The following is a 12,882-nucleotide window of genomic DNA, read 5'->3' on the forward strand; positions in this document are numbered from 1 at the left end:
ATATACAGAAAACAGGCTGTACAATATCACTTCACTATGTCCAAATCAGCATGAAGAAGTAATATATCAATTCTGGGTTACAAATAAACCACAGGAAAGCTATCCACAAGGTCAAAATGTAGAAGCGAAAATTTTAGTTTCAAAAATTAACTGAACAGCTTTCATTTGTAAAACTAAGAGTTTGAGGGGAAGAAAAAAGGCAATACAAGAAAATACCAGTTAAATAATTTTATTATATAAAGAAATCCTGTAACTTGATATGGAAAACAAAGCAATTCTAATAGGTATCACAAGGAAAAAGGACATGCACATTTGACCAAAGAGAAAATGAAGCTATTCAAAATACACAAGTATTCACTCTTGCAAAAAAAAAAAAAAAAGAAAGAAAAAAAGAAAAAAAGAGTTTGGGATGCCACTTCTTGCTTATTCAATATACAAAGTTAGTAGCAATGTTTACCTTAACTTCTAGAAGTATTTAAATATGTCTAAGTAATAAAAAAAAATGGAGTCATTAAAAAACATAGAAAGTATGAAAATTTCTGTCAATGTAGAAATCATAAAGAGCATTAAAATAAACCAACACTTGTATGGGCAGTAAGTAAAGTTCAGATGCCAGAAGCCAAATCCTTTCCTTGGTCTGAATTACCTTAAGGGACTGTCAAGGCATTACTCCTGATTTACACTCTGCCACTCTCCCAGGGCCAGTCATACATGCACACATATATGTATGCACATATGTTTATTTCCTTCAGGCGAACTAATTTTCCAGGAAAACACAATCAGTATCACTCATTACCAAGGACTAATATAATTCCATTTGTACTTTTAAGATTTTCCCATATAATTCACGGGCAGGAAGTATTCCCACAGTACTTAAGACTAAAAGTCTACTTTAGTTAGCACTGCCTTAAGAAACCAGCTGGCTTGTTAGGGGATCTGACACTGGTCCTGTCCTTGGGTCAAGGATAAAAAGGCATATTTCTGATTTAATGCAGAACAGGGTCTATCTGCTTGCTTAGATCAAGGCAGCCCACACTGCTCAGGATGTGATCAGCTACAGTGACACCAGAAACCACTCAATAAACATGTCAGAGTAGCAAAGGTGGGAGGCTGAACATAAAATCCTATAGCTCTGTTCAGAGTGTTTCCTTAGCTCTGTTCAGAGTGTTTCCCTATCTTTCTTGACTGCCAATTCTCACTGGAAAAAGAAGTTAATGAGAAGAAACAATTCTCTAAAACTTGCCTTTTACTAAATAATCTATATACATGTAACTACAGGTTACACAGAAAAACTAATTAGATTTTATTTAAGGAAAACAATCCCATTAAATATGACAAATCTAGTTGTCAATTTAACTTATTGTAGCCCTTAACTATCTAAATTTTGCTTAGCACGTTAGACACTAACTCTCTGGTATTGAATTTTCATTGAAATAAAAGGAGCTGCTTTGCGGAAGAAAACATTAGCTCATTTTCACTACCGATGAAGTTTCTATCAGTTCTAAAAGCTTATATGTATGTACACATGAATTTTTGTGTGAGCACATATTATGTCTTATGTATACACGTCAAAATTTTCTTTTCTCCAGTAAGATAACAAATCTTGACTTACTGTTACTTCTAGTTAATATTTGTACTACTACTTCTACCTAAGAAACTTCATATATTCTAAGAGTAATCACATAGCCTAGTTAACAAATTGTCAAAAACTATCCAAGAGGGAGGTAGCTGTACCTTGGCAATCTTTTATTATTTTAGTTTATAACAGGGGGACCTTCATTTTACTGTTTTAGTCAAATCAAAACTTTCAACTTTGTAGCATAATAGACAATTACACATTCACTATGATCACCTACAATTTGACATATGTAACACCACAAAAGATATCTAATTTTTCATATATCTTTCACTTGTTAAAACAGCTAAATATGTGTTAAAACACATTTTTTTCAGAATGTACTTGGTAGCCATTTAATAACATATTAAGCAAAACAAAAAACCCTAAGTTACCTTTTTGTCTATTAACTGTAGAGAGTAATAAGAGACAATTGAAGGGGAAGGGAGATCATCCATGAATACACTGAAAAGGTATTACACCTTGTATCTAAGAATGATCTGAAGGTGCTGAAAGAGGCGATTCTCTTGAAGGTGACCCAGGGTTTTCTTCAGGCGGAAAAACTGTGAGAGTACAAGCCCGAATGCCGCCAAGTGACTCTGGAAGATCAAAAACTTTATGCCACTCATCTTTTTCCGGGTCGTACTTCTGGACAATTTCTACCATGCAACGGTTATTCCAAGAATATCCACCAACAACATAGATTTTGTTTTCAAAAACAGCAACTCCAACATCACTCTGACCTCTCAGCATAGCAGCAATTGGAGTCCACTGGTCAAGAGTTGGTGAATAATATTCGCAGCTGAGAACATCATCATAATCACTTGTTCCTCTGAAGTGGTTGCCACCAATCACATACAGCTTGTCTCCAACTGTACACATGCAGTGCAGGCCTCGGACTGTAGTCATAGGAGCCTTCTGTGTCCATTTGTCTGTATCTGGGTCAAAACACATGAGCTCATTTTGGAAAGTGTCATGAGTAATTCCTCCTGAAATATACATTAGACCCCCATACACTGTTCCGGCATGACCATAGTGGGGTTCACTCATTTTCGCAACATAGCTCCATTCGTTCATTCTTGGGTTGTAACATTCTACTGTGGCCAGTTCACCAGCTGCACTGCGCCCACCAACTGCATACAAATGTCCTTTAAGGGCACTCAGGTGAAAGAATGTGCGCTTTTCATTTAATGATGCCACCTGCATCCATTTATTATACCGAGGGTCAAATCTGAAAACTGTATCAACAGCAGTTTTTCCTTTTGTATCATAATTACTCTGACCACCAACTACATAAAGGAAATTTCCAATAACAGCAATGCCATGCTGGTATCGAGGAGCATCCATGGGGGCTAAGGACTTCCACTCCTGTGCCCTTTCATCGTACATCCTCAATTCTTTACTGACCACTAGCTGCTGCCTCAGAACGCCTCCTAAGGTAACAAGGTGAGTGGAATCAGAGCGAATGGCAGTTCTGTCTGACTGCATCACTGGCTGCATATATGGCATCATTTGGTAATTGCTTGCTTCCAAAAGTAAATTCACACAGGTATTGTCTGTTCTCATGAAATCTACTGTCTGCACATAGTTGATGAGGTCCTGTGGTGTCATCAGTGGAAATCGAATATTCTTCATTAATTTTGCAGCATAGTCCATCCGAGGGTCTTCCAGCCTCAACCAGCGGCAGGCTGCCTTGAAAAGTTCAAGTTCGGAACAGTGCTTGAGACTATTGCTGGAAAGCACAAAGGCAAGCCGTTCAAAGGGGAGTTTTAGGAACTCCCCAGTACTCAGCAATGCAGGAAAGTTCTTCAGGATGAAATTATTTACATATTTATCCACTTCTATAAGATTGTAGGTGTTAGCAATCCGTCCGACCTCAACACAGTTATCTAAAGAGACGCCTGATATAAGAAATACTTTACAAAAGTCCAAAACTGGTAAGATTTGTAGAAAGCTGGCAGCTTCAAGGGTGTCCTGAAGATTGTCCATGTTAAGGGACAATTTTGCGGTATAAATAAAATCAATGATTTTCTTCAGGCCAACTTTGTTCACCCCATGAAGTTTAATGCACATTAAATCTTGTTCTTTCATTCCGCCTGTGAACATGGCCTTGAAATAATCGCTAGCAGACGCCATCATGGCTCTATGAACCGGGAAGATCTCATCGCCATCACCAGGTACCAGAGTCACGTCACAAAGCAGGCCCTCGAGTCTGAGCTGATCAAAGCCTTGCAACACCACCGAGCTGTGGGTATTGCTGGTAAAAAACCGCGTCGTTCCTGCCTTGCAGGGCTGCAGGTGGGCAGAGACGCCCATCTCGCCGCCGGTACCGAGAGACACCTTCATGTGAGAGCCCTGCGTTCGCAGCGAGCCACAGGCCGCAGACGTTACAAAGAGAACGCTCTGAGCAAACTCAGGGCCGCAGAACGAACCAAGGGCGATCAGTCGCCGCAGCCCCGCTCCGCTCCGCTCCGCGCACACCCACGCCCGCCCTGCGGCAGGATCACGCAACGCGGCCGGCGGACCTCAAATGTGACAGTAAAGCCGGTGAGTCATAACCTGAGGCAGTTCAGCGACCGCTTCACCGCGGCGGGCCCGCGCTGTCGTCCTCTGCAGCTGCTCTCGGGGCGGGGGAGGGGCCGTCACGGCCTGCGCACCGCCGCCACCGCCCGCCGGGCTCCGCACCTCCGCCAGTCGCCGCTACGCCCTCGGAGGTCCGCGTAGCGTCTCCTCGGCCACCGGCTCGGCTGGGAGCAGGACCTGGAACTCTGGTTTAGGGCTGGAACGGCGGCCTAGACCGAACACCTAGCTCGTCCTTCCGGAAAGGCCGAATCCCAGGATCCCCCGGGTTAGGAGCGGCTGCACAGCTACTGCGCCTGCGCGGCTGGCCTGGCAAGGGGGCGGGCGGATGGGGGAAGGGCGCGGGCGGGCTGGGGGCGGGGTTGCGCTCCCCCAGCGAGGCCCTGGAGGGGGCCCCCTTCTTGCAAGCTTGCAGGAGTGCGCAGGCGTGCATGCATGCTTGCTGCGTGAGGTTTTCTTACCACTTTCCAAGAGCGCATTCTTTCTAAGATTTACGCTTCTTCGCTTGTGCCAGAACAGCCACGAAACGCAGCCTTTGTTAAAAACTGAGGAGAAACCTGGCAGAATAAGTCATTGTATCATTTAATTAAAAAAAAAAGTTTTACAATTTACATCACACTCAATAAATGCCTCACTTAAAATAGGAGTTGTAAGTGTTTTTAAGCATTTAAAACACGTGGCATTTAACTTGTTACTAAAGTTTGGTCCTAATGATACCTCTTGAAGACTTGGAGGGAGAGGGAAAGCCATCATAAAGACTTTATTCATGGTTTTGTTTCCTAAATACTTTTTAAATGGTTGCACAATTTCCCAATAATTAAGCATGTTATAGTTTACTTTGCCCACTGTTTTTCTCCTGAGTGTATAAACCTTGTCCTTCATTGTCTTATGGAAAATTAATAAGCTTAGAGAATTTGCACACAAAACCTTATTCTCTATTGAATAATGATAATATTTATTAGAATATTCAACTCAATGTTTCCAAAATAATGTTACCAGCACTGCTTGGGTTTGCATTTCCCTTCTCTTGGATTTCCCTTTTATGACTTTTTTTATTTATTAAAACACAGTTCTCTAATTGCAAATTTTAATTGTGATTTGCAATAAGTGTATAATTTGCCATAACTCTCTATTCTCTGAATTTGACGTTATCGCTGTCTTTAAATCTTTCTAGCATTTTCTTGTATGCAAACTAAAAATATGCTTATGTTCTTCTACTTCCTGTTTTGGTTTTTTTCTTTTTTTACTAAATAGCATATATCCTGTTATATCTTTCTCTTTTTTTGTTGTTGTTCAAGATTTTCCAAAATCGGTATATAGAGAGCTTACTTAAAACATGTTGTAGAGGCTAGTAGACCAGCATTGTTTTTCCAAGGTGCTCTAGCAGCAATCCAACCTATTTGATACAAGAGCCCTGTTTAAATGAGACTGATCTTGAGAAATTCTTGCCAGTCCAGGAACATTCTGGGAGGCTATTTGGTATAAGAGTTGGGGTGAGCATTCCCTGACTTGCTGTAAAGTGTGGGCTATCTGTGAAAAGGGACATCCAAGGGATTACTTCCTATATGGAAAAGGAAGAACAAAATCACAGTGCCTAAGAAGGTATCAGAGCAAAAATCACAATATCAGTCATTGTATTATTAAAGATGAGAAACCAGACTCGAACATTAATGGTTATTAGAGACAGATGCTTTTCATATTCCAACATTTAAGTATTTTAAAAGAGTGAGAAACAGGCTGGAGAGATGGCTCAGAGGTTAAGAGCACTGACTGCTCTTCCAGAGGTCCTGAGTTCAATTCCCAGTAACCACATGGTGGCTCACAACCATCCGTTATGAGATCTGGTGCCCTCTTTGGTGTGCAGATATACATGGAAGCAGAATGGTGTATACATAATAAATAAATAAAATATTTTTTTAAAAGACTGTTTTTTCTGAGTTCAACATGAAATGAATCCATTTTGTCACAACATTTGGTGGTCATGTTAAATAGCTATGTGTTAGAGCAGCTACCTAGGGACATTAGCCCACTCATGTGCTTTAGTATATCAATTCCAATATGTTCATTATAATTTAATTTATTATATCTTAGTATTTATCACATATATCATATTCACCTTCACATTTCCCTAGTAACAAAATGTAGTTACCTTCATATTTTTAATTAATGTTATTACTCAAAGTTTTACTTTTAGACTTTTCACATTTACTCTTAAGTCAATGTCAGGACTGGTTTTGTAATCTCAAAGGAAGAATGAAGGTTCAGTTTATTCAAGTTATAAGTAACACCTGGTCATGATACCTTTCCAAATAAACTATAACATGGTTTAAACAGTTGGGACTTTGTTTTTCCTTTTTTATTAGGAAACAAAATTATTAGTAGGGCCGTGTGTGTGTGTGTGTGTGTGTGTGTGTGTGTGTGTGTGTGTGTGTGTGTGTGTGTGTTTCAAGACAGGATGCTTTGGAGCCTGTCCTGGAACCAGCTCTTATAGACCAGACTGGTCTCAAACTCATAGAGATCTGCCTGCCTCTGCCGCCCAAGTGCTGGGATTAAAGGAGCGTGCCACCACTTCCCAGCAAAATTATTAATAGTTTTGAAACAGTCTCCCTGTGTGATGCAGGCTGGCCTTCTTGGTGCTGGTTAGAGATGTACATCACCACTCTAAGTCAGGTAATCAGTTTTAATTACATTATATGCTAACACTGAAGGCAAAAGAAAAGTGTCTTCATCACAAGAAAATGGAAGGTTCAGAGGTCCATGCTTGACACCTGGGATTTGCAGAGTGTTGTGATTAGAGGCTCTAATTTGGGAACTAGATTGGAGCTGGCCATCAAAGGCCCAAAGACAAATGAACTCTGAGAGTAATTGAGTAGAGATGAAAATGCCCAAAGCTAAATTGTGGGAACTTCACATTAGTGAAGAGAAGTGAAATGGGGAACTTGAAAGGGCACTGGGATGGAATGGAGGGACAATAAGAAAGTGACCAGAAGATAGTGGCTACAAAAGGATGTATTAGACAAGAAACACATTTCAAAGGCATTGCTTTGGGGCCAATGCAATAGTCCAAGTATGATGACCCACATGGTAGAAGAGATAACTGACTCACACAAGTTGTCCTGCAACCTTCATTCATGTGCCCCTGCAACACACACTAAGTAGTAAAAAGCTGAAATGCTTATACTTATTTTTAACTTACACCTTTTTAAAAAGAGAGTCTTATATTTGAAAGTGGAGACTGGCTTTTCAGAGTCAATTCCAACAAATTCAGAATAAAAGATGTTACTTAGTGTAAACATGAGGAAATAGAGATGTTCACTCAGGATAAATGAGAGGAAAAAGAGATACCCACTGAGGATGCATGAGAGGAAATACATAGGGGGCAAATAGAGCAGAAAGCTCTTTGGGGAATATTAAAACTATATAATTTTCAGCTTTTTTTTTCCCCTTGAGTCAAGGTTTCATCCTGTAGCCCTGGAACCTCCTTTGTGGATCAGGATGTCTCAAGATTTGCCTACATCTGCTTCTTGCGTGCTGGGATTAAAAGTATATGCCCCCCCAATAATTTTTAACTCTTTTTATATCACGTTTTAGGATCGATTGCAAGGAATGGCTCTAGGTGTACAAACCACATAAAATCAACATTTTGTTTATTATAGGTTAACTTTTTAAATGTCAAACATTGTTTAACAATTCTAAAATACTAGTAGATGGAGTGTTTTATTTTTGTATTTTTTGCTATTTTTTATTCCCTTTATTTGGTTTCCATTTTACAGCATTAACTGGAGTTTTATATGATTACCAATTATGCATACTTTTGACTATGTTCACTTTTCAAACTTTCCCTTAGTGTCACAATACTGGGCATGCAGAAACAGCCTCTCCCATCTCATATCTGCTGACCTTAAGAATTATCAGGCCCGTCTCATATATTTTAATTTTCTCCTCATTATCGACAATAGCCTTAATTCCAAACATAATTGCTACTGATAATACATAATTTCTGTGAAAACTTTCTTCATTACTATCTTAATTGCTTTTCCCATTTCTGATAAAACACCATGTGCAAGACAGCTTATAAAAGAAACTTTAGTTTGTGGCTTACAGTTTCAGATAATTAGAGTTCTTGACAGCAGAACAAAGGCAAGGGGGCAGCAACAGCTGAGAGGTCATATCTTGATCCTCCATCTGGAAGCAGAATCAACTTGGCTTGAGTCTTTTGAAACCTCAGAAACCCCTCCACTATGACACTGCAAGGCAGCCCCAATTAAGTGTTTTCCTTTACAAGAGCTGTATTATCATGGTGTCTCTTCACAACAATAGAAACCCCAACTAAGTGAGCATGTGAATATGTCTTTGGAAGCCAGAAATCAATGTCAGATGTCTTCTTCAATTGTTCTCCACTTATTTTGTGAGACAGGGTCTCTCAGTAATTAGCTAACTAGTTAGGTGGACTGGTTAGCCAGTTAGCCCAGAGAGTCTCTTGTCTCTGCCTGTCCTGTCCAGGGTCAGACCCAGGTTTTTTGTTTCACATGAGTGTTGGGATCTGAACTCAGGTACACCTGCTTATCTGCAAAGCACTATACTGAATGAACCATCTATGAAGCCCCTCATCTCTATTTTACATAGTAACAGTTCATTTTCTTGTAGAGATACATAGTCTAAGAATATTTCTTTTTTATCCCTGATATATTTCTGACCATTCTTGATTAACTTTGAATTGTTTTGACTTTGAATAGTGGTCAGTGTTGCTTCTGTAAAAATTGTTTAAAAAAAATCTGTGGTTTCAACAAGAACGATATTGCAATGAACATCAAATTGAGACACATCCTTTGTCTGGCACAGAAACGGAACTGTATCTGAACATTTCTCTTCCATAAAATCAAGGTAAGAACACATATTAAAGTCTGTGGCCAGTACAAATGTGGTTGCAAAAAATACAAACCCACAAAGAAAGAGAATCCTGCAAATAAGAAAACAGATTTAAAACAGTAATAGAAATTTTAGTGAATCACCCCATAAACTCACCGTGTAGGACTCAATGCAGAACTCCTGCTCCAAGGCGATTCAGCTTCTTCGAACTTCAGTTTTCTCGAATGGAAAATGTTTGTAGAACTGAATTCTACCCATTTGAAAGCTCTCGTGGTAATCCCTTAGGCCAACACCTAACAAACGGCAGTTATCTTTGTTTTCTGAAGGTAGAGCTGTATGAACATGCTCTATTTTTTTTTAATCAAACAATTTGAAGGTGCATTACCTTATGGTCCATTGACTGACCACAAATAAATAAATAAATAAATAAATAAATAAATAAATAAATAAAACAATTTTAGAAATGTTGGGATTGGATTGAGAAATGTTTACCATAGGTCCCCATATTTGAATGATTGGTCCCCTGTTGATTGCTGTTTGGGGAAGTTTAGGAGCTACAGCCTTGCTCGAGGAAATACATCACCCAGAGCCGGCTTTGAGAGTAAATCTTTACTTCTTTCCAGTTTACTTTCTCTTCTTGGTCTAATGATTAGAATTTGTGAGTTCTCCTGCTCTGGCCTCTGCCTGTCCCTTCCTGCCATGCTTCCCTGCCATGATAGACCCATCTCCCTGGAACCATATGCTTAAATAAACTGTAATGATATTTTATCACAGCAACAGAATATTCATTAATATAAGAAAGGAAATGATAAGCTAGAAAATAGATATACAACAAACCGAAGGTGTTCAATGTGCACAGTGGCTTCTTAAACCAGGAGCTGAAACTGGGAGGGACTGCTTAGGCTGGCAATGGGAGAGCATATTGAGTCTTTGTCCTGATTCTGAAACTTGACACATTTCTGCCACATCTCACTTTTGAATCTGTTCCCTGCCGTATTCCTGTATTTTGCTGCTCCTGTGTAGAAATCCCTACAGCTTTCTTTTCACTCAACTGCCTTTAACTGCCTACCCTTGTTCACACAGCTGCCCTTGTTCACACAGCTACCCTTGTTCACACAGCTGCTTCCTGTTCTGCTGTGGTTTCTGGCTGAAAGGTTTCATGTTGAGACAGAAACAGAAAATAGAAATTGAATGAGATAATTCAAGGTTTGCAGAAGCATATGCAAGTCTTCCTTTTTTTAAGGTGAATATTTTTGGAATACGAGGGCAACCCACATAGATAAAAGAAACATCAGCCACTTAAATTGCTCAGCATCCTTAGCCACCAGGGAAATGCAATCAAAACAACTCTGAGATACCATCTTACTCCTGTCAGAATGACTAAAATAAAAAACACTAATGACAATTTATGCTGGAGAGGATGTGGAGAAAGGGGAACACTACTCCATTGCTGGCAGGAGTGCAAACTTGTATAGCCACTTTGGAAATCAGTATGGCAATTCCTCAGGAAAATGGGAATGAGTCTACCACAAGATGCAGCAATTCCACTCTTAGGCATATACCCCAAAGAAGCACATTCATACAACAAGGACATCTGTTCAACCATGTTCAGAGCAGCATTATTTGTAATAGCCAGAACATGGAAGCAACATAGATGCCCCTCACCTGAAGAATGGATAAAGAAAATGTGGTACATTTACACAATGGAGTACTACTCAGGGGTGGGGGATGGTGACACAAAAAAACAATGAAATCTTGAAATTCACAGGCAAATGGATGGAACTAGAAGAAACCATCCTGAGTGAGGTAACCCAGTCACAAAAAGACAAACATGGTATGTACTCACTCATATGTGGATTTTAGACATAGAGCAAAGGATTACCAGCCTACATTCCACACCTCCAGAGAAGCTAGGAAACAAGGAGGACCCTAAGAGAGACATACATGGTCCCCGGAGAAGGGGAAAGAGACAAGAGCTCCTGAACAAATTGGGAGCATGGGGGAGGGGGAGGTAGGAGAAAGAGGAGGGGAGCAGAGGAGGGGGAGGAGAACATGAGGGATCAGGAAAATTGAGTCAGGAGAAGAATAGAGGAAAGCAAGAAAAGAGATACCTTAATGGGGGGGGCATTATAGGTTTAAAGATAAATCTGGCACTAGGGAAATGTCCAAAAATCAACTAAGAATGTAAGCAAAAGTGGAGAGGCTACCTTAAATGCCCTTCCCTTATAATGAGATTGATGACTACCTTAAATGCCATCCTAGAGCCTTCATCCAGTAGCTGATGAAAGCAGAAACAGAGATCCACAGCTAAGCACTGAGCCGAACTCCTGGAAACAGTTGTAGAGAGGAAGCAGTGATGAACAAAGGGGTCAAGACCATGCTAGGGAAACCCACAGAAACAGCTGAATTAGCAAGTGAGAGCTCATGGACACCAGCCAGATATCTGGAGAACCAGCATAGGACCAAACCAGCCCCCCTGAATGTGGGTGACATTTAGGAGGCCTGGACAGTCTATGGGACCTCTTGCAGTGGAACCAGTATTTATCCCTAGTGCACAAATGGACTTGGGAGCCCATTCTCCCATGGAGGGATACTCTCTCAGCCTAAATACATGGGGAAGGGCCTAAGCCCTGCCCTAAATGATTGACAGACTTTGATGATTCCCCCAATGGAAGGCTTCACTCTCCCTGGGGAGTGGATGGGGGGTAGGACGAGGAGTGGAGGAAAGTTGGTGGGGGACATGGGAGGATGGGAGGGAGAGAGAACTGGGATTGATATGTAAAATAAAATCATTTCTAATTTAAATAAAATTTAAAAAGAGAAAAGGAAACAGCAGACTCCACCAACTGTGCATTAATGAAACCTGCACAGGAGAAGAGTCCACTTCTGGCCATCTGCAGTAGGGCCAGAGGCCAAGTCAGGGAGTGCAACTTAAGCCTATAAGACTCATGTACTCCTTTGGGGGGGCTATTTCATGCAGACTGAGGATTCTCTTTCCTGCTGGAAATTAACCTCAATATTTTGAATCTTTCTTACAGAGAGAGAGAGAGAGAGAGAGAGAGAGAGAGAGAGAGAGAGAGCAGCTTCAGGCAAAACACTCACTTTTGTACCAGAAGCAAATATAAGGGGTCAAAATATGTTCCTTTCCCGAAGTCTGCTCTGCTGACCCAAGAAACCCAATTAATTGTCCTACATTAAACTAGGACATAGGTAGAATCTGAAATTCTGATGGTAAAATTACAAGGGTTTTCAATAAGGCTTGTGTTTAATGGTGCATCAAATAAATTTTTACAGTGAGTTCTCAGCATCACAAATTCATTTTTGTAAGAGATCTCTTGGTGTTATAACTAGAAAAGTATTGTAATCATATCTTTGTATTAGAAGTACATCATTCTCTACCTATGACATAGTAGTAAAAGAGAAGTTGTATTCAAAAAATTGTCTAGACTCTAGAGGTTTCCTAATTACCCCTTGAGGTAACCAAGATAATTATTGCATCTTTCATGGCCCTAATTGCTTGGCAAAGTCCTTAACTCACAGTGATAAATACCTGAAGCCTTTTTGACACCTGTCTTTAGAGCATGGATTGCCTAATGTTGGAATTAGTGGCATATCCTTATACCATCCTGTCCCTGGAAGATGGCACAGTTACTTGAAAGAGAGGACTTGTGATTCATCGCAGAACAAACAGCAGTGGATGGGATAACCATGTTACTTAATTAAAGCACAGCACAGACCTTGTATCAAAAGGTCGTCCTTATATCAGACTGGTATTTTTGTAAAGTTCCAAAGGTTTCAAAAGAGAAAATGTTAGTGTG

At 40.3% G+C, this 12,882-nt stretch overlaps 1 protein-coding gene across 1 annotated transcript; it reads right to left on the bottom strand.

Annotated features, from left to right (window-relative positions):
* Nucleotides 1-213: 213 nt before the first annotated feature.
* On the bottom strand, nucleotides 214-4,484 carry Klhl9 (kelch like family member 9). The gene has a single exon (XM_027400392.2). The coding sequence runs from the start codon at nucleotides 3,959-3,961 to the stop codon at nucleotides 2,105-2,107; it is 1,857 nt and encodes a 618-aa protein (XP_027256193.1). The 5' UTR covers nucleotides 3,962-4,484; the 3' UTR covers nucleotides 214-2,104.
* Nucleotides 4,485-12,882: the final 8,398 nt, after the last annotated feature.

Source organism: Cricetulus griseus, chromosome 2 (assembly GCF_003668045.3).
Source record: "Cricetulus griseus strain 17A/GY chromosome 2, alternate assembly CriGri-PICRH-1.0, whole genome shotgun sequence".
NCBI classification, from domain to species: Eukaryota; Metazoa; Chordata; class Mammalia; order Rodentia; family Cricetidae; genus Cricetulus; species Cricetulus griseus.

Bases quoted from the DNA above. Each gene is read 5' to 3' on its own strand.
- Klhl9 (XM_027400392.2), bottom strand. From the start codon at position 3,961: ATGAAGGTGTCTCTCGGTACCGGCGGCGAGATGGGCGTCTCTGCCCAC.